Below are 20,289 nucleotides of genomic sequence, written 5' to 3' on the forward strand. Positions count from 1 at the left end.
CTCCATCTACTTGTGCAATGTTGGTGTTGTCCCCCTGTCATTTGTTGCTCCTGCAGCAACAGGTAAACTTTGCAAATCCGACACGTGCGCCTTCGAGACTCGCGAGTCTCCGTCGGAGCGGGACATTCCGTAGTAGAAGGATGAGAGAGGTGACAGGAACTCCGCCGTCATGACAACAATCCGATTACATTGAGACACTTATCTGTGCAGGCTATTTATGCGCATACCAGCAGTGCTTAGGAACAAGACCCACTTAGAAGAACCGTCGCATGAACAAGGGGTATTTATTTGTATTTTTATACTAATTGTAATAGAACTAAAGAGAAAGTATTTATTGAGCAACATTGCAACTTTTCTTTGAGCTAGCCTACCTATGTATGGAGGAATTATCTGTGGACATTTAGCTATCAAGTGGAGGACACTGCGCGCAAGAAAAGGTTGCCAAATTTTAAGGATTTAATCAAATGCATATTGTTGATTCGAAGTTTTCTTTTGAACAGTAATCATGTCAAATGTACGCATCAGGCTATATTTATGTTGGGATTTAGCTTGCATTCGCGCGTTTCGACGGGCTGCAGAATAGGCTGACCAAAATAGGCATAGGCCGATTTTTTTTTACTGTCGTCTTGTTCCTTGAGGCAAGTTCTGAAAAACATATATAGAAATCTAGTTTCTGTTTTTTATATTGGAAGAAAAAGAGACTGTGCTCATCCTCTGTCATTCAGGGGCTGATGAAGGTAACCTACATGGTGTAAAGATGGATACTAGTCCTACAAGAAGTATTGATGGACAGACAGGTGTGGGGGAGAGCCCTGCCCGCAATGGGGAGTCCAGGTACCGAGGCAGCACCAGGGGCAGCTTCCACGCAGTTGCCACATGGAGCTCATCCTCCCAGTCCTCCCAAAAGGAAGATCTAGGGAGCAATGTTAGTAAGAGACTTAATTCTATTGTCAACTCCCAATACAATGACCATCACAGCACCACAGCAGATCCCAAGGGCCAACTGTGGGTGTCAGCAGAACCTGACACAACCACCACCAATACCGCCACTACCACATTCTCCAAAGGAGCAGAAGTCATCACTTCTACTCAGGCCTCAGAGACGGAGGAGAATGACCATGTGGACCAGTCCACCTACTTTCAGAGGCAGTTTGGGGCGCTGCTCCAGCCAGGGGTCAACAAGTTCTCCCTGCGCATGTTTGGTAGTCACAAGGGCGTGGCAGCGGAGCAGGCCAGGGTCAAATCCTTTGGAGTGTGGATCATCCACCCCTACAGTGACTTCAGGTAACTCAGAGAAGTGGGAGTGGAACAGGGCTACATAGAGAGCACAGAGGATTGGAAAAATGAAAAGAAGCCTAGACTGGCAAGACCAATGGGGGAGGCCAAAAATATTTTTCAATTACTCAGATTAATAATCCAGTTCAAATTAAACCATCCATGATGCAATTTTGGTTCAGATTAGATAGAACCATCCATGATAACATGCTATTTCTTGTCCATAACTTCTAAATATTTCATAGCAACTCAAAAATGCTTTATTATTTAGGCCTATCACAAACTAGTTACATCAAGGGCAGTGTTCTGGACACAGATTACACCTAGTCCTGGAGTCAAAAGCAAGAAAATGCTTTTTAGTCTAGAAAAAGCAAGATCAATGGAGAATCTCCATTGAAAAAGCTTTTTAGTCCAGGAGTAGGCTTGACTTCTGTACTGGAAACTGTCCCCAAGTGTACAGTAAGTAGACAGATGTTAGAGGGTAAAAATCTGCTATGATTTATTTTTCAAGGTCAGCCTGCACTGTCGATAAGAAGATAAAGGGATTTGATTAGTGATACAGTATATTGAATGAGATCATCTGGATTAGAGCAGAACCCTGCATACCTTTGTCTCGCCCTGTCTGTAAACCTAACCCTAAAGGAAATGTTTAAATCCCATGCATGTACTAATCCAAACTCCCACAAAAGTTGCAATCAATTGAAGAATCTTATCGTTTTCAATTGGAGCGGGTTCAGCTTTTAAGATTTCTATCCAAACACTTTTCATGGAACATATAGTAAAGCCAGTCAAAGGCTGTGGCAGTGGCTTTAATGTCTATATATACACGTCATACATTTTCCACACATACTCAACACTATATAGGTCAATGCCAGACAGTGAGGTTAAATCCATGCTAAGGGATTATTGCCAACAAGAAGAAACCCCATAATTTCAATCTTGCCCTGTATTATGTCATAAATACTGAGACAGATGAGAGGAAGATTACTGTAGGTCTGCCCTCTGCAACCTTATGTTCAACCTTCACTTTAATGGGGGTGGGTTTTGAAAACATACATCTACACATCCAATTGATTGCTTTACCAATGTTATCAATCTAAAAAGGAAATACTGTTCTGAAACAGTATTTGAGCACACGTGCTCAAATAATGGCAAGTGAGAATATACTGTCTTGTTGTGGATTTACAGTACAACTACAAACAGCTACTTTTAAAACTGCCATTACTTGAGTGCAGGTAAAAAAAAACTTAGAGGAAGGGAGGCCGGGGGAAAGTAAGCCGGTAAGGTCTGGTATGGTACGGTATGGAGTAACGGCAAAATAAAAAAACAAATAGTGTCCGTACAGGGTAACGTACCGGTAAGACATGAGCCTATTACAATAATTAAAACAAAGATGTCAAGAAAACTATTAGGCTATTACACTATAATTTATCATTACTGCCTGTCAGCCGCATGAAAACGTTTTCCAAAGTAACTTCAATTAAGAAAACTATATTTTACTAGCTTTGGTGTAGATCAACTTCTTCCAGTTTGATGTAATTGGTAGCTTGGTAAACTATATTTTCAGAGCAGCTTCCCCAACACTGCTTTTAAGCCAATAGAAAATGTTTGTACACACACAAGTGTGTGCACACATATGAGGTCCCGTACCAGGAAGAAATTAAATCTACTTTCACCACTGCTTACATCCCAAGTGGCACTCTATTCTGGCACTCTATTACCTTTTATAGTGCACTTCTTTTGACCGTAGCTCAAAGGGCCCTTGTCAGAAGTAGTGCACTATAGGGTGCCATTGGACGCAGGCATTCAGTGGCAAAGAGATCCACTGAGTGACTGAGACCACATTGGATAGCAATTACACCCAAACCAAGTACACATTGAAAACCTAGACATGAGACAATGAGAGCTTATGTGACGACATACAGTCATCTCTGTATGTACTGTAGAAGTCTTGGAGTGTTCAGAGCTTTAGTGTACTAACTAGTGCATTATTAAACCAATTTATATTGTACTGTAGCAGACCCTCTGTTTCTCTTCATGGAAGTTTGCTGAGGATGCTGTAGGCCTACTTGGTGTAATGTACATTTTTAATGAATGGCTTTCCTTTTACAGCAGGGAGTGTCTGTGTTAGGCTCAGTAGCACTCAGAAACAACTCATTGGACATCTATCACTGTTCTGAGTGGATGGGCTTGCTTGGCCTTTATCTTTGTGACACTATTATGTCAAGGGGTACTCCTGTCACTTGAGTTCAAATTTCACTCAACATACATTTAAATTTAGTGGCAACAAGTGTCTGACAGTTACGAGAGCATTTAGAACAGGGGAAATGCTGATGTCATACAATAGATATGGGTCTTTCTATAAATAATGGGGCCAATGTGTGACATTGGGATCAACATTTCAAAATGGGTAGAATTTAAAAAAATAAATGTATGCAGTTCCACATGAGTATTTCGAGGAATATATGTAAATTGACCCATAACTCCACCTATACAACAACATACATCCTTCAAGCAGGGTTCATACGGACATTGGCAAGTCAAATTCAAGGACTTTCGGTGACTTTTTCAAACACTTAATTGTAATTTAAGGACCTCAATATTATACAATTGTATAATTTATTTAATTGTACATATAAGGCCTAATATAGAACCCCCCCACCCCCAAAAAAAAGCATGTAAAAATTGTACAAGAAGTAGGCCATCGCCACTTTAAGAATGATTACTTGCATTGATATTCAAATTATTATTACATTCTAAAAGATGTGAGAATAATGTGGACTTGCCTGACTAAATAAATTGGATTCATTTTTCTGTAGCCTATGTGTGTGTGTGTATGTATATATATATATATATATATATATAAAGTGGGCCAAAAAAGTTTTTAGTCAGCCACCAATTGTGAAAGTTCTCCCACTTAAAAAGATGAGAGAGGCCTGTAATTTTCATCATAGGTACACTTCAACTATGAAAGACAAAATGAGAAGAAAAAAAATCCAGAAAATCACATTGTAGGATTTTTAATGAATTTATTTGCAAATTATGATGGAAAATAAGTATTTGGTCACCTACAAACAAGCAAGATTTCTGGCTCTCACAGACCTGTAACTTCTTCTTTAAGAGGCTCCTCTGTCCTCCACTCGTTACCTGTATTAATGGCACCTGTCTCTCATCTTTTTAAGTGGGAGAACTTGCACAATTGGTGGCTGACTAAATACTTTTTTGCCCCACTGTATATATATATATATATATTATATATATATATATATATATATATATATATATATTTTATTTTTTTATTATTATTATTATTATAATTTTTTTATTTAACCTTGATTTAACTAGGCAAGTCAGTTAAGAACAAATTCTTATTTACAATGACAGTCTACCGGCAGAACGCCAGATTTTTATCTTGTCAGCTCGGGGATTCAATTCAGCAACCTTTTGGTTACTGGCCAAGTTGAAGCCAGCATTGGATGTTGTTGTCCTCGTAATAACCGCACATGGTTTTACGGCAACAGAGTAGCGCAACACCACTCAATTGAAGTGACGGGAAAAAAACAAAAATGGCCAGGCACATCTCTAACAAAAACTGATTCACGGAAACGTATAAGGGACTAGGAGAACTTATACATTGGCTACGCTAATTACAAGGCCTTTTCAAAAACCACATGTATGATTTTCAGGTAGGCCTTGAAGGTCAAAAAAATATAGTTCAAGTAACGTTAGACTACTTCAAGCCCCTTGTGTTGTTTAAAATAGCAGGTTAACTTATTCTGTTGGGGTGAAACCATTTCATTACTAGATCATATTTTGAAGAAGCCCACTAGGCATGGTAATTTGTTGTAAATATAATTAGTTTGGGATACCGTAAGATTTTGCGCATTACACAATTGCGCACACTGCACAGTATGACTCTGTGTCCAATCCGAGGCACAAAAACATTACCTTGATGCTTTTTCTGTTAAATCTAACGAGACCATACTGTAAATCAAGCAGACAACAACAGATGATCAGCATCAATTCGCTAGGGATATTTAGATCCAACGTGGATCCAGGCACAACGGTCTTCACCGGTGTAACGAATAAGACACCAAAGTATTCTGGACATTCCTCCAGAACACCTTTTTTTCCTGCACTTGGGCTTTTGTTGCATCGCATGCGCTATGACTATGACAACAGCCAGGGCCGGCGTTATGGGCGGGCCTTACACGGAACCCAAACCGGCTGGCTACGTGCATACATTTATTTTGTCCCCCCACACCAAACGCGAGCAGGTTAAAATATCAAAACAAACTCTGAACAAATTATATTAATTTGGGGACAGGTCGAAAAGCATTAAACATTTATGGCAATTTAGCTAGTTAGCTTGCACTTGCTAGCTAATTAGCCTATTTAGCTAGCTTGCTGTTGTGAGCTAATTTGTCCTGGGATATAAACATTAAGTTGTTATTTTACCTGAAATGCACAAGGTCCTCTACTCCACCAATTAATCCAAGCATAAAACTGTCAACCAAATTGTTTCTAGTCATCACTCTTCCTTCCAGGCTTTTTCTTCTCTTGACTTTATATTGCAATTGGCAACTTTCATAAATTAGGTGCATTACCGCCACCAATGAGGAGATGGTACGTGGGTACCTGCTTCTATAAACCAATGAGGAGATGGGAGAGGCAGGACTTGCAGCACGATCTGCTCAGAAATAGAACTGATTTCTATTTTTGCCTTTGGCAACGCAGACACTCATTGGCGAACGCGAGCAGTGTGGGTGCAACAATTGAATAACATAGATTTCTACATGTATTTTGCAACGCTCGTGCATGCGACGCGAGCGGTGTGGTTAGCCTGTTAGGGGGCCTGGCCACTCTACCGTACTGCCTTGCCCATCCAAAAACATTGAAATAATGGTAATTTAGTTGACCGAGACACTATAACACCAGAGAAAGCATCCAAGCGAGCGAAACAGCGCCCCTCTGTATCAGTATGTATATGTATCTGATGCTGTTTGGACCAAAAGACTATGCCATGTCATACTATTTCTGTCCAGACAGCATCAGACACATGGGCTACATATTAGAGGGGCGCTGTTTTGCTCGCTCGGATGCTTTCTCCGGTGTTATAGTTTTAGCAGAGTGGATGAGGTGAAGCGAGAGGGCTCACTCTCGCCTAAATCTGTCCAGTATAAACCCAATGCATTTCTATGGGAATAATATGCAGACCCAAGCTTGTCGCTTGGACAAATATTCCATTGTTTGGGCGGAGACATGAGCATCTCGTCATTATATATTGATCTCTGGTTTCAACCTCTTGCGAATTGGAAAGGAAAGTTGGCGGGAGCACAGTGCAATGTTAGGATGCTGGATTGCCCTAAAGTTAATAGATGATTCGCCAAAATTCTACAATTACTTCTGTCTAAATAAAATCATTCAAAATACTTCCCCAGGGAGTATGACTTAGCCTCAGAGGATCATTCACTTCTTACATTTTTTTTGTGGTGGATTGTTTCAAATCACAAGTGTGTTTGGGAAGCCCGAAATGTGGGTAGTGCACGTGACAATAGGTCTAGCTGATTGAGTAGCACCTGTCAGTGAAACGCATCTAAAATATGTGTGAAGATAATGTGAGAAAGGTTAATAATAAAAAAGGTTGCCTCATTAAGAGGATGTAACTGTGGCGAAGATGGTGCATCTCCAGAATGCATGCATACAGTACTGTATGTAGGAAAGTGCCCATTTGGCAATGTATTTTTCCTGATTGTTTTAGCTCACCACAAATTTTTTCTTTGCCTCAAACAAGTCAACAAAGTCTGATTTTTTTAACATCCATTGGGAATGATAGTTCCTCAGTATTTGAAAAATCACTCCCTGCCTCGATAATCACCAAGCCTCGATGTGAAAGAGCAATATATCATGATCTGATGACCCCATATATCCAGTGGAAACGTCATTAAAAAACAGCTTTCTGTCCGGAGTTCACCGGCGCAGGAAAGTTTGAGGTCACGGCGGAATAGGCTAGTTGATACAATGTTGCAAGTTCGTTAAAAAACTTCTTGATGCACCCATCCCGTTAGCGGGATCATTTTCGTCAACCACCGTTGAATTGCAGAGCGCCAAATTCAAATTAAATCACTAAAAATATTTAATTTTCATGAAATCACAAGTGCAATATAGCAAAACACAGTTTAGCTTGTTGTTAATCCACCTGGCGTGTCAGATTTCAATAAAGCTTTTCGGCGAAAGTATACCAAGCGTTTATGTAAGCACATCTCTCTCAGTATGCAAAATATTACAAACAGCTAGCAGCCAAGTAAATTGATCACGAAAGTCAGAAAATAAATAAATAAAATCGCTTACCTTTGATGATCTTCGGATGTTTGCACTCAAAAATATAAAAAATACCTCCATGTTCAGAAATCAACAGGCTCGAGCGGTCACGACATCGCAGACTAAAATTCCAAATAGTATCTTTAATGTTCGTAGAAACATTTCAAAAGTTTTTTATAATCAATCCTCAGGTTGTTTTTACAATATATAATTGATAAAACATCAACCGGGAATGTAGCTTCTTTAATAGGAGAGAGAGAAAATGGCTGCTCCAAGCTGTTGCGCATACAAAATGCTGCTGGCACCCAGCCATGTGATCTTTCTCGCTAATTTAAAAAAATTAAAGACTGCAAATATGTCTAAAGACTGTTCACACCATGGGGAAGCCATAGGAAAAGGAATCTGGTTGATATCCCTTTAAATGGAGCAAAGGCAGGCAATGGAACATGGAGCTTTCAAAATAGAGGCCACTTCCCTGGTTTGATTTTCCTCAGGTTTTCGCCTGCAATATCAGTTTTGTTAGACTCACAGACAATATTTTGACAGTTTTGGAAACTTTAGAGTGTTTTCTATCCTAATCTGACAATTATATGCATTTTCTAGATTCTGATTCTGAGAAATAGACAGTTTAATTTGGGTATGTTTTTCATCCAAAAATCAAAATACTGCCCCCTGCACTCAAGAGGTGTTAACTACAGCGTGAGCTCTTGATACAATGTTGAACTTCACAAGCCATAGCGCAAGTCAAGACAGATAGAAAGGGACAGACAGACGGAGAAGAGATTCATTTGATTGAAAGAACCAACATTTTCATCAAGATATTTTCTACTGTTTTTATTTTGTCGGCTTTAGTCCTATGTATTTTACTTAATGAATGATAGAGTATAGGCCTATAATTTCCATCTCTCAGTTACAGTATATGCTCTCATTTATTTAGCCGCCAGCAGACAAACCAGAACACGCCATACACTCACCTAGATGAGCTGGATCACAGTCCAGGCCTAAGGGTAAGGGGCGCAGAATTGAGACATGAGCCAACTGAAGATGAGGCTTCTACCCCACCAAGCTCTCAAGCTCGTGGCCCTAATCCTACCCCTGTCAGAGCCAATAGTTACTCACGGGTTTGTCGGCTGTGCAAGCCACCGGACAGGCTTACTCTGTAAGCAAGAGACTGTGTTAACTTGTCCTCTGTTTGTATAAAAAAAGGAAGTCGACAACTGAAGTAAAAATTAAATGTCATGCCTTTTCAAATGTTATGACTTGACTGTTAAGAACTTAATGTTATGCCGTTATGTTTGCACTTTCTATTGAAAAGGATGATGTTACGGAGTCTAGTTGATAAGTAATCGACTAGCAGATCACAGTGTATCAATTTGTCCATATTGCAGAGGCTAGATCACAGTGTATCAATTTGTCCATATGGCAGAGGCTAGGCTATAGCCATAGTTGGAATTTTAAATTTTTATCATTTTACTTCAGATTTGTATGAGTAACCACGTGACAATGATTTTGAGAAACGAAAAGATTATTATGGAAATTAAACTGTTCCACGAAAATGTGCATATATAAATATTCTTAACTGGCACGCAGAGCGGTAGAAATGGTAGGATAAATTGTAAACTTCCCCAAACCTGAAACTCATGAGTTGCCTATGGTCTTTACTATTACACCCATTTAAAAAATGCGTGCAAGTGCGCACATAGGAGGTCCCGTGAAAAAATGGGCCCGTCTATGGAAATCAAATAAATGCCTGTCCAACTGATTTTGGGGGGAGTTGTGTGCCAATGAAAACTATTTTACCCCATAACCGGCCGTCATTGTAAATAAGAATTTGTTCCTAACTGACTTGCCTAGTTAAGGTTAAAGGTTAAGTAAAAAAATAACAAAAAATCAAAACAACATATAGAGTTATGAAATGTTATGTAGTTACACTGCATTTTTGAGACCTCTATGCAAAAAAACTGTCCAACAACTATATCCAGGATTCTTACAGGGTTCAAGTTAGATGTGTGATTTCAGTGATTAATGCTTAATATATGATATAACAACAATTTACATTGCCATAAATGCATTGACAGAACAGTAATGTTTTTTGACACAGCTATAACAAGTTGCTCGGTGTAGGTTAAGCCTCTCTGGTACCTACGTTTATAGAAAGAGCCATAGTCAATTTCACTATTCTGGATCCTGAAGTTTGACAGTAACTTTACATACTGTGGAAACACAATAATTTAATTTGATGTGGAAATACAAGATGTAACAATGGACTTCTCTCTCAGCCTGTTCCCAGATCTATTTGTGCTCTTCCCAACTCCCTGACCTCAACCCCCCGTGCTATCCAGGTTCTATTGGGACATTGTGATGCTACTCCTGATGATGTGCAACCTGGTCATCCTCCCCTGGGGCATCACCTTCTTTGAAGACCAGAAAACTTTGCCCTGGATCTCGTTCAACGTCATCTCTGACACCTGCTTCCTGGTCGACCTGGTCCTCAACTTCCGCACGGGCGTCCTAGAGGGAGACGACCAGATCATCCTGGACCCCAAGGTTACATTTCACTCATTTTCAAAACAGCTGGAAACAAAGGGGGATATTGGCAAATGGGAGAACAGTAAGAAGGGTAGACACAGGTATTTCAAATCGAATTTTATTGGTCACATGTTGAGGTGTAGATTTTACTTTGAAATGCTTACTTATGAGCCCATTCCCAACAATGCAGAGTTAAAAAGACAATTAATTGCTAAACAAAAGTGCCGAGTGCCGTATGCACTACCCTCTTTAGCTCCTTACAGTCAGATGCCGAGCAGTTGCCATACCAAGCGGTGATGCAGCCAGTCAAGATGCTCTCAATGGTGCATCTGAACCCCAGTCTCCGGTGGGGAGTATATGTGCCTGGCCGGGAGTGTTATTGCTAGTGACAGGCTTTGCTGCATTAGCCTCTCAAGTCCACTGTTATTTTACTACCAATATCTATTTACACCTTGTCTAGAAATTATTATTATAGATGTTTTATTTGTTATTATTAATTTTGTAGCTAGGTGAAACCCTTTGCACCGATGCATTTTATTGTATGAAATGTGCTTAATACAGTTTGAGTCAGTGATTTAATGAAGGTCAAATCAATCAGTCAATCAATAATTTATCATAGGTGATCCGTATGCGTTATCTGAAGACTTGGTTCGTGGTGGACTTCATCTCCTCCATCCCAATGGACTACATCTTCCTGATAGTGGACCTGGAGGCCCAGATGGAGGCTTCGGATGTGTACCGCACAGCCCGTGCTCTCCGTATCGTCCGCTTCACCAAGATCCTCAGCCTGCTGCGCCTCCTGAGACTGTCCCGCTTCATCCGCTACATCCATCAGTGGGAGGAGGTGAGGGAGAGGGGGAAGGATAGAGTTTTATTGTGGACTGTGAGCATATTTCATGTAGGATAAGGCTATATACTTAAACGCTGTGTACTTACACACTCACATTGTAAAATCACTCGGTCAAAGATTCACTCATACTCATACTGTCTAGAAATTGATCCAATAGCCATACCTCTCTATTAGCATGAGCTCCAAAAGTATTGGGACAGTGACACATATTTGTTCATTACACTCTGTACTCCAGCACCTGCAGTTGAAATAATTTAACTTAAGGGTATTTTCATTCATATTAGGTGAAATAACAGCATTTGTTGTACATAGTCCCCCCATTTTAGGGGAGAAAAGGTATTGTATAAAATACACAAAAGAATGTCACTGTCCCAATACTTTTGGAGCTCACTGTATTCATGCTAATAGAGAGGTATGGCTATTGGATCCATTTCTAGACAGTATGAGTATGAGTGAATCTTTGACTGAGTGATTTTACCATGTGAGTGTTTATACCAATTAATCTGTGTCCCAAATGGCACCCTGTCACCTTTAAAATGCACTACTTTTGACCAGAGCCCTATGGGACCTGGTCAAAAGTATTGCACTAATAAGGGAGTAGGGTGCCATTTTGGAGACAACCATTGTAAGTCCTTGCCAGTGTTGAAATTCCTCTCTATAACTCTATAACAAATTCTCCCTCTCAGATATTCCACATGACCTATGACCTGGCCAGTGCTGTTGTGCGTATAGTAAACCTGATTGGTATGATGCTACTGCTGTGCCATTGGGACGGCTGCATGCAATTCATGGTGCCCATGTTGCAGGATTTCCCACCAGATTGCTGGGTTACCAAGAACAACATGGTGGTGAGTGAGGACTGGAAGTTGGCGAATTCCCATTGTGGTTTATAACAATAAATAATCATAATACATTTTATTTTAAGCACCTTTCAAAACACCTTCCACTATGTAAAGTTACTTTACATAGTTATTAGCAAGATAATCAGCCAGGTAAGAAAGTAATCAAATTATCCTGCACATTGAATTCATCCTATTCAATATGACACCCCTTTGCTACTTCACTCTTGCCTCATCACCCCTTGTTTCTCTCTTTCACAGAATTCCACATGGCATTTACAGTACTCATATGCCCTGTTCATGGCAATGAGTCACATGTTGTGTATAGGATATGGTGCCCAGGCTCCCGAGGGCATGACGGACGTATGGCTGACTATCATGAGTATGATTGTGGGTGCCACCTGCTATGCCATGTTTCTGGGCCATGCCGCCAACCTGGTTCAGTCCATAGACGCCTCCCGACGACAGTATCAAGATAAGGTACCCAGCTCTTTGACTCACATGAGCAGAGTACTTTTACAAATAGATGAGAAAAATCTAATCTAGTACATTGTTGTTCTTTCTTGTTGTTCACATAAATCTACATTTTACATCAAACATGTACAGTTTGCTGCCCTCTTTTTTAAATATTGTTTTAATGAACCTTTATTTAACTAGGCAAGTCAGTTAAGAACACATTCTTATTTACAATGACGGCCTCTTAGCCAGGTCTCCCTTGTAAAAGAGTTCTTCTGACCTCAACAGGACTTACTGGATAAGGTTAAAACAAATTAAACACACCCACTCACAATGTTCTCTGTCTGGAACCCATGTTTTCAGTATAAGCAGGTGGAGCAGTACATGTCATTCCATAAGCTGCCGGCGGACGTGAGGCAGAGGATCCATGAGTACTATGAGATTCGCTTCCAGGGCAAGATGTTTGACGAAGACAGTATTCTGGGAGAACTCAGCGACCCGCTCAAGGAGGTCTCTTCCATTACACCTCAATCTCTTCTCTGTCTCTCTCTCTCTTTCACTCTCTCTCTGTCTATACCCTTACATACTTGCCATTTCCCCTTTCAAAACAGTTGGAGCAAACATACACTAACGGACAAAAGTTTTAAAACACTTACTCATTCAAGGGTTTTTCTTTATTTGTACTATTTTCAATATTGTAGTAAAATAGTGAAGACATCAAAACTATTAAATAACACATATGGAATCATGTAATAACCAAAAAAGTGTTAAACAAATCAAAATATATTTTAGATTTTAGATTCTTCAAAATTGCCACCCTTTGCCTTGATGACAGCTTTGCACACTCTGGGCATTCTCTCAACCAGATTCACCTGGAATGCTTTTACAACAGTCTTGAAGGAGTTCCCACATATGCTGAGCAGTTGTTAGCTGCTTTTCCTTCACTCTGCGGTCCAACTCATCCCAAACCATGTCAATTTGTTTGAGGTCGGGGGATTGTGGAGGCTAGGTCATCTGATGCAGCACTCCATCACTCTCCTTCTTGGTCAAATAGCCCTTACACAGCCTGGAGGTGTGTTGGGTCATTGTCCTGTTGAATAACAAATGATAGTCCCACTAATCCTCAACCAGATGGGATGGCATATCGCTGCAGAATGCTGTGGTAGCCATGCTGGTTAAGTGTGCCTTGAATTCCAAATAAATCACAGACAGTGTCACCTGCAAAGCACCCCCACACCGTAGCACCTCCTCCTCCATGCTTTTATAGTGGGAATTACACATGCCGAGATCATCCGTTCACCCACACCGCATCTCTTAAAGATATGGAACCAAAAATCTCCAATTTGGACTCCAGACCAAAGGACAGATTTCCACCGGTCTAATGTCCATTGCTCGTGTTTCTTGGCCCAAGCAAGCCTCTTCTTCTTATTGGTGTCCTTTAGTGGTGGTTTCTCTGCAACAATTCGACCATGAAGGCCTGATTCACTCAGTCTCCTCTGAACAGTAGATGTTGAGATGTGTTTGTTACTTGGGCTGCAATTCCTGATGTTGATAACTCTAATGAACTTATCCTCTGCAGCAAAGGTAACTCTGGGTCTTCCATTCCTGTGGCGGTCCTCATGAGAGCAAGTTTCATCATAGGGCTTGAAGGTTTTTGCGACAGCACTTGAAGAAACTTTCAAGTTCTTGACATTTTCCGTATTGACAGATGACTAATGTCTTAAAGTAATGATGGACTGTCATTTCTCTTTGCTTATTTGAGCTGTTCTTTCCAAATGAACTTTTAAAGAAGGCATACCTGTTAATTGAAATGCATTCCAGGGACTACCTTATGAATGTGGTTGAGAGAATGCAAAGAGTGTGCAAAGCTGTCATCAAGGCAAAGGGTGGCTATTTGAAATATAAAATATATTTTGATTTGTTTAACACTTTTTTGGACACTACATTATTCCATATATGTTATTTCATAGTTTGATGTCTTCACTATTATTCTACAATGTAGAAAATAGTCAAAATAAAGAAAAACCCTTGAATGAGTAGGTGTTCTAAAACTTTTGACCGGTAGTGTAGAAAGACAAAGAAAACGATTTATATTTGCCAAAGATGTGGTCTATCTCTGTTTCACTGTCACAGACTATCTACAGTACTCTTGTACTGTACAGACATTCTGTTCTTAATGATTCCTCTCTTCTCTTCTTTTCTCCATTAGGAAATTGTGAGCTTCAACTGCCGTGGGTTGGTAGCCAACATGCCACTGTTTGCCAATACAGATCCTCATTTTGTAACAGTGATTTTGACCAAGCTGCGCTTTGAGGTCTTTCAGCCTAATGACTTCATCATACGGGAGGGAACACTGGGGCGGAAGATGTACTTTGTCCAACACGGCTGTGTTACCGTGCTCCCCCGCGGAAAAAAAGAGATACAGCTTAGCGATGGAGCCTACTTTGGGGGTGAGCTGTTTGCGAGTTTGGTTTCAAAGCGCTCTTCACCAATGTGTTACACCCTCTTTTCTCATTCACCCCTTTGATTTACTCTTCTCTCAACTCTCTTCCTTTGTCCTCAAGTCATGTTTCTACTCTCCTCTTTCTCTTTCTTCTATCCTTGCCTTCCTCTATATCGCTACTCTTCTTCCCTACTCTTTACTCAATTCTGTTTAATACCCTAGCATCCTAACACTGCGAAACAATCAATGTAACTGTTTTATACAGACAACTTTATTGGGAAATATTATTTACCTTAAACATCACATGTATGTTGAGTACATGGGGATAAACTGAATTAAATCTCCTCTCCTCCCTTAGAGATCTGCCTGCTGACCCGTGGACGTCGGACGGCAAGCGTGAGGGCTGATACGTACTGCCGCCTCTACTCCCTGAGTGTGGACAGCTTCAACGAGGTCCTGGAGGAGCACCCGCTGATGAGGAGGGCCTTTGAGAGCGTGGCTGTGGACCGTCTGGACCGGGTACAGGGGCGAGAACCCTTCATGAGCTTCTCCGCAGACTGAATGACACTTATGGGCTCATAGAGAAGAGTTGACACAGGCAGCACAGTGGAAACCTATGTGACAAGATGGAGGGCATTCAACTGACAAAAATCTGACAGTCAATGGACATGTTGCTCCTGTTTTTAGTTTGGGAACCTACTTATAGAAAGTTATGCTTCAAATATGTTTATTAAGAAGCATATTACAATGGAAACAAGTGTATAAACATATCAATGAGCTTCCCTTTTTAACAGATAAAATAACAGTAATGTACATCAAAACAAAATATTAAATAAAAATTAATAGTACCCCCCTCTTCACACCCAGTCCTCCACATACAGTGCATTTGGAAAGTATTTAGACCTCTTGAATTTTTCCACATTTTGTTACGTTACAGCCTTATTCTAAAATGGATTAAATAGGTTTTTTCCTCATCAATCTACACACAATACCGCATAATGACAAAGAAAAAACAGGGTATTCAGTCCCTATACTCAGAAATTTGTTGAAGCACCTTTGGCAGTGATTACAGCCTCAAGTCTTCTTGGGTATGACGCTACAAGCTTGGCACACTAGAATTTGGGGAATTTCTACCATTCTTCTCTGCAGATCCTCTCAAGCTCTGTCAGGTTGGATGGGGACCATCTCTGCACAGCTATTTTCAGGTCTCTCGAAATATCTTCAATCGGATTCAAGTCCGGGCTCTGGCTGGGCCACTCAACGAAATTCAGCGACTTTTCCCAAAGCCACTCCTGCATTGTCTTGGCTGTGTGCTTAGGGTTGTTGTCCTGTTGGAAGGTGAAGCTTTGCCCCAGTCTGAAGTCCTCAGCGTTCTGGAGCAGGATCTCTCTGTACTTTGCTCCATTCATCTTCCCCTCGATCCTGACTAGACTCCCAGTCCCTGCCGCTGAAAAACATCCCCACAGCATGATGCTGCCACCACCATGCTTCACTGTAGGGATGGTGCCAGATTTCCTCCAGATGTGATGCTTGGCATTCAGGCCAAAGAGTTCAATCTTGGTTTCATCAGACCAGAGAATCTTGTTTCTCATTGTCTGAGAGTCTTTAGGTACCTTTTGGCAAACTCTAAGAGGGCTGTCATGTGCCATTTACTGAGGAGTGATGTCTGTCTGGCCACTCTACCATAAAGGCCTGATTGGTGGAGTGCTGCAGAGATGGTTGTCCTTCAGGAAGGTTCTCCCATCTCCACAGAGGAACTCTGGAGCTCTGTCAGAGTGATCATTGGGTTCTTGGTTACCTCCCTGACCAAGGCCCTTCTCCCCCTCTTCAAGCTCTGTCAAGCTGGTTGTTGCCATAGATTTTCAAGCCGATTTAAGTCAAAACTGTAACTAGGCCACTCAAGAACATTCAATGTCATCTTGGTAAGCAATTCCAGTGTATATTTGGCCTTGTGTTTTAGGTAATTCCCTTGTGAAAGGTGAATTTGTGTCCCAGTGTCTCTTGAAAAGCAGACTGAACCAGGTGTTCCTCTAGGATTTTGCATGTGCTTTGGTCTATTTCGTAAATGTTTTTCCTAAAAAACTAGTCCTTGCCGATGACAAGCATACCCATAGCATGATTCAGCCACCACCATGCTTGAAAATATGAAGAGTGATACTCAGTGATGTGTTTTGTTAGATTTGCCCCAAACATAACACTATGTAATTTCTTTCCCATGTTTTTTGCAGTTTTACCTCATTGCCTTATTGCAACGGGATGCGTGTTTTGGAATATGTGTATTCTATACGGGCTTCTTTCTTTTCACTCTGTCATTTAGGTTAGTATTGTGGAGTAACTACAATGTTTTTGATCCATCCCCAGTTTTCAGCCCAATCATAGCCATTAAACTCTAACTGTTTTAAAGTCCCCATTGGCCTCATGGTGAAATCCCTGAGCAGTTTCCTTCTTCTCCAGCAACTGAGTTAGGAAGGATGCCTGTATCTTTGCAGTGAGTCTGTGTATTGATACACCATCTAAAGTGTAATTAATAACTTCTGTCTGCCTTTTAATTTTTACCCATCTACCAATAGGTGCCCTTCTTTGCAAGACATTGGAAAACCTCAATGGTCTTTCTTGTAATCTGTGTTTGAAATTCATTGCTTGACTCAGGGACCTTACATATAATTGTATGTGTGGGGTACAGAGATGTGGTAGTCATTCAAAAATCATGTTAAACACACAGAGTGAGTCCATGCAACTTATTATGTGACTTGTTAATCAAATTGTTACTACTGAACTTATTTAGGCTTGCCATAACAAAGGGGTTGAATACTTATTGACACAAGACATTTCAGATTTTCTTTTTTAATGAATTTGGAGAAAAATCATTAAATGTAATTCAATTTTGACATTAATGGGTATTGTGTGTAGGCCAGTGACACAAAATTGCAATTGAATCCATTTTAAATATAGTCTGTAACACAACAAAATGTGGAAAAAATTCAAGTAGTGTGAATACTTTCTGAAGGCACTGTACATGTGATGTTACTTCATCTCACGATGCCAGAGATAGTTTGCATTGGCTTCACTGGCTAGTAGTTTTCGGCATTAGGTTAGTGAGGACATTTGCGATAACGCTGTTTAATATTTTACCTTTTGTAAACCCCTTAAATTAGGCTTTACCAATGCTCAACATAAATATAAATGCAACATGTAAAGTGTTGGTCCCATGTTTCATGAGCTGAAATAAAAAACAAAAGGATTATTTATCAAAAATATATGTATATCCTTGTTAGTGAGTATTTCTTCTTTGCCAAAATTATCCATCCACCTGACAGGTGTTGCATATCAAGATGCTGATTAAACAGCATGAGCATTACACAGGTTCACCTTGTGCTGTGGACAATAAAAGGACACTCTAAAATGTGCAGTTTTATAACACAACACAATGCCACAGATGTCTCAAGTTTTGAGTGTGTGTGTGTTTTGAGTGTGTGCATATACTGACAGCAGGATCTATCCTCTATGTTACGTTTAGGTTCTATTGACATAGTCTGTCTTATCAAATCAAATCAAATGTATTTATATAGCCCTTCGTACATCAGCTGATATCTCAAAGTGCTGTACAGAAACCCAGCCTAAAACCCCAAACAGCAAGCAATGCAGGTGTAGAAGCACGGTGGCTAGGAAAAACTCCCTAGAAAGGCCAAAACCTAGGAAGAAACCTAGAGAGGAACCAGGCTATGTGGGGTGGCTGTGCCAGGTGGAGATTATAACAGAACATGGCCTGGTTCCATAGATGTTCAAATGTTCATAAATGACCAGCATGGTCGAATAATAATAAGGCAGAACAGTTTAAATTGAAGCAGCAGCACTGCCAGGTGGACTGGGGACAGCAAGGAGTCATCATGTCAGGTAGTCCTGAGCATGGTCCTCCGAGAGAGAGAAAGAGAGAATTAGAGAGAGCACACTTAAATTCACACAGGACACCGAATAGGACAGGAGAAGTACTCCAGAGATATAACAAACTGACCCTAGCCCCCCGACACATAAACTACTGCAGCATAAATACTGGAGGCTGAGATTATCAATTTATTTCTCATTAGCTGAAGGAGATGATACTTTATTTGATTGTATATTATGTGTATTATGGCACATGTAAATACAATTTATTTAGCTCTTATGGGGAAAAAAATTGCACTTATGAATTGAAAAATAAGGACATTGCTAATGACCGATATGTTGACAGACAGACAGAGACAGATAGACACAAAATGAAGGTGCCTCGTTGAATAAAACATGAGGGGGTGCTTCTACACCTGCATTGCTTGCTGTTTGGGGTTTTAGGCTGGGTTTCTGTACAGCACTTTGAGATATCAGCTGATGTACGAAGGGCTATATAAATAAATTTGATTTGATTTGATTTGAGGGGGTGGTATACACTCAGAGGCCAGTTTATTAGGTTTGCCGTTCACGAAAATGCTTCACTCCTACAGACAGTGAGTCACGTGGTCGTGGCTTGCTATATAAAGCAGGCAGACGGGCATTGAGGCATTCAGTTACTGTTTGATTGAACAAAAATAGTGACCTATGCAACTGAGCATGATTTGATCGTCAGTGCCAGGCGCACCAGTTTCAGTATCTCAGAAACAGGCTTTTCACGCACAACAGTGTCTAGGGTTTACCGAGAATGTTGTGACAAACAAAAAAGATCCAGTCAGCAACAGTCCTGTGGGCAAAAAAGAATCTTGCAAGCTAACAGGCGGGGCATAAACAGGCAAATAATGGCACAGTATAACAGTGGTGTGTGTTCAATCTAATACTTACAACTCGTATTAAGTTAAGATATTATACTGAATGAAATTAACCAGACTCAGAGGTAAACTTCATGTCTTTATTCCATCACTATCTGTGTAATCCCCACATTCCTTTACTGACGTGGTGACGTCCTATCTCAGTATGTCATGTCAATACACGACATCCCTCCTTTACATGGATATGAACGTCAATGTCACCCTGACATACACAACAGCACTTATTCTTTATCTGTATAGCAACCTTTATCTCATCAATAAACAACTGAAATCTGTTCAATGTCTTATTATTTCTGTTCTCCTAATGGACTTCCCTTTCTTTTGTGACAAAACATTTTTCACATTTTCTTTTTCACAACATAACTCAAATATTCAGAGTCTTCGCATCAGGATAATTATTTAATGACAAAGTCTGTTAACTTCTGTGGCAGTTGAATTTGTCTGTGAGGCCTGACTGGCATGGGTGTCTGGTCTTTGTAGTGATTCCTCACAGATTTTCTCTGGTTTGGATTCCAAGTACTGTCTCAGATTAGTTGTCCTTAGATTGTGGATCCGGCTCCTCAATTATATACCTCTTCACGAATGTTGTATTCCTTAAATACCTGGCTCCAGTTTGAGATTGAACAACCACATTGTTTCCCTCTTTATTGATCACCATGTGTGGTATCTTGTTGAAAGTTGTTGTGAACTTGTCTGTTTTGTCCTGTTGTAGGAGAACCTGATCTCTGACGTCCACATCAGAGTGTTTGGCTCTGCGACGGTTGTCTGCATAGATTTTGGATT

At 40.4% G+C, this 20,289-nt stretch overlaps 1 protein-coding gene across 2 annotated transcripts; it reads left to right on the forward strand.

The window, feature by feature from the left end:
* Positions 1-137: 137 nt before the first annotated feature.
* On the forward strand, positions 138-19,781 carry hcn3 (hyperpolarization activated cyclic nucleotide-gated potassium channel 3). 2 transcript variants are annotated; one of them, XM_031793866.1, is made up of 9 exons: positions 138-280; positions 726-1,284; positions 9,939-10,143; positions 10,745-10,969; positions 11,662-11,823; positions 12,076-12,294; positions 12,634-12,780; positions 14,480-14,720; positions 15,072-19,781. In XM_031793866.1, the coding sequence occupies exons 2-9, from the start codon at positions 758-760 to the stop codon at positions 15,272-15,274; spliced, it is 1,929 nt and encodes a 642-aa protein (XP_031649726.1). In that variant the 5' UTR covers positions 138-280; positions 726-757; the 3' UTR covers positions 15,275-19,781. The 2 variants fall into 2 exon arrangements, with proteins under 2 accessions (XP_031649726.1, XP_020360357.1); XM_020504768.2 differs by having other exon boundaries at positions 138-1,284.
* The last annotated feature ends 508 nt before the right edge of the window (positions 19,782-20,289 follow it).

This window comes from Oncorhynchus kisutch, linkage group LG17 (genome assembly GCF_002021735.2).
Source record: "Oncorhynchus kisutch isolate 150728-3 linkage group LG17, Okis_V2, whole genome shotgun sequence".
Lineage (NCBI taxonomy): Eukaryota > Metazoa > Chordata > Actinopteri > Salmoniformes > Salmonidae > Oncorhynchus > Oncorhynchus kisutch.

Coding starts and splice junctions, on each gene's coding strand:
- hcn3 (XM_020504768.2), top strand. CDS start 758: ATGGATACTAGTCCTACAAGAAGTATTGATGGACAGACAGGTGTGGGG. Junction 10,970..11,661: donor ACATCCATCAGTGGGAGGAG/GTGAGGGAGAGG, acceptor TCTCCCTCTCAG/ATATTCCACATGACCTATGA. Junction 12,295..12,633: donor GACGACAGTATCAAGATAAG/GTACCCAGCTCT, acceptor CCATGTTTTCAG/TATAAGCAGGTGGAGCAGTA.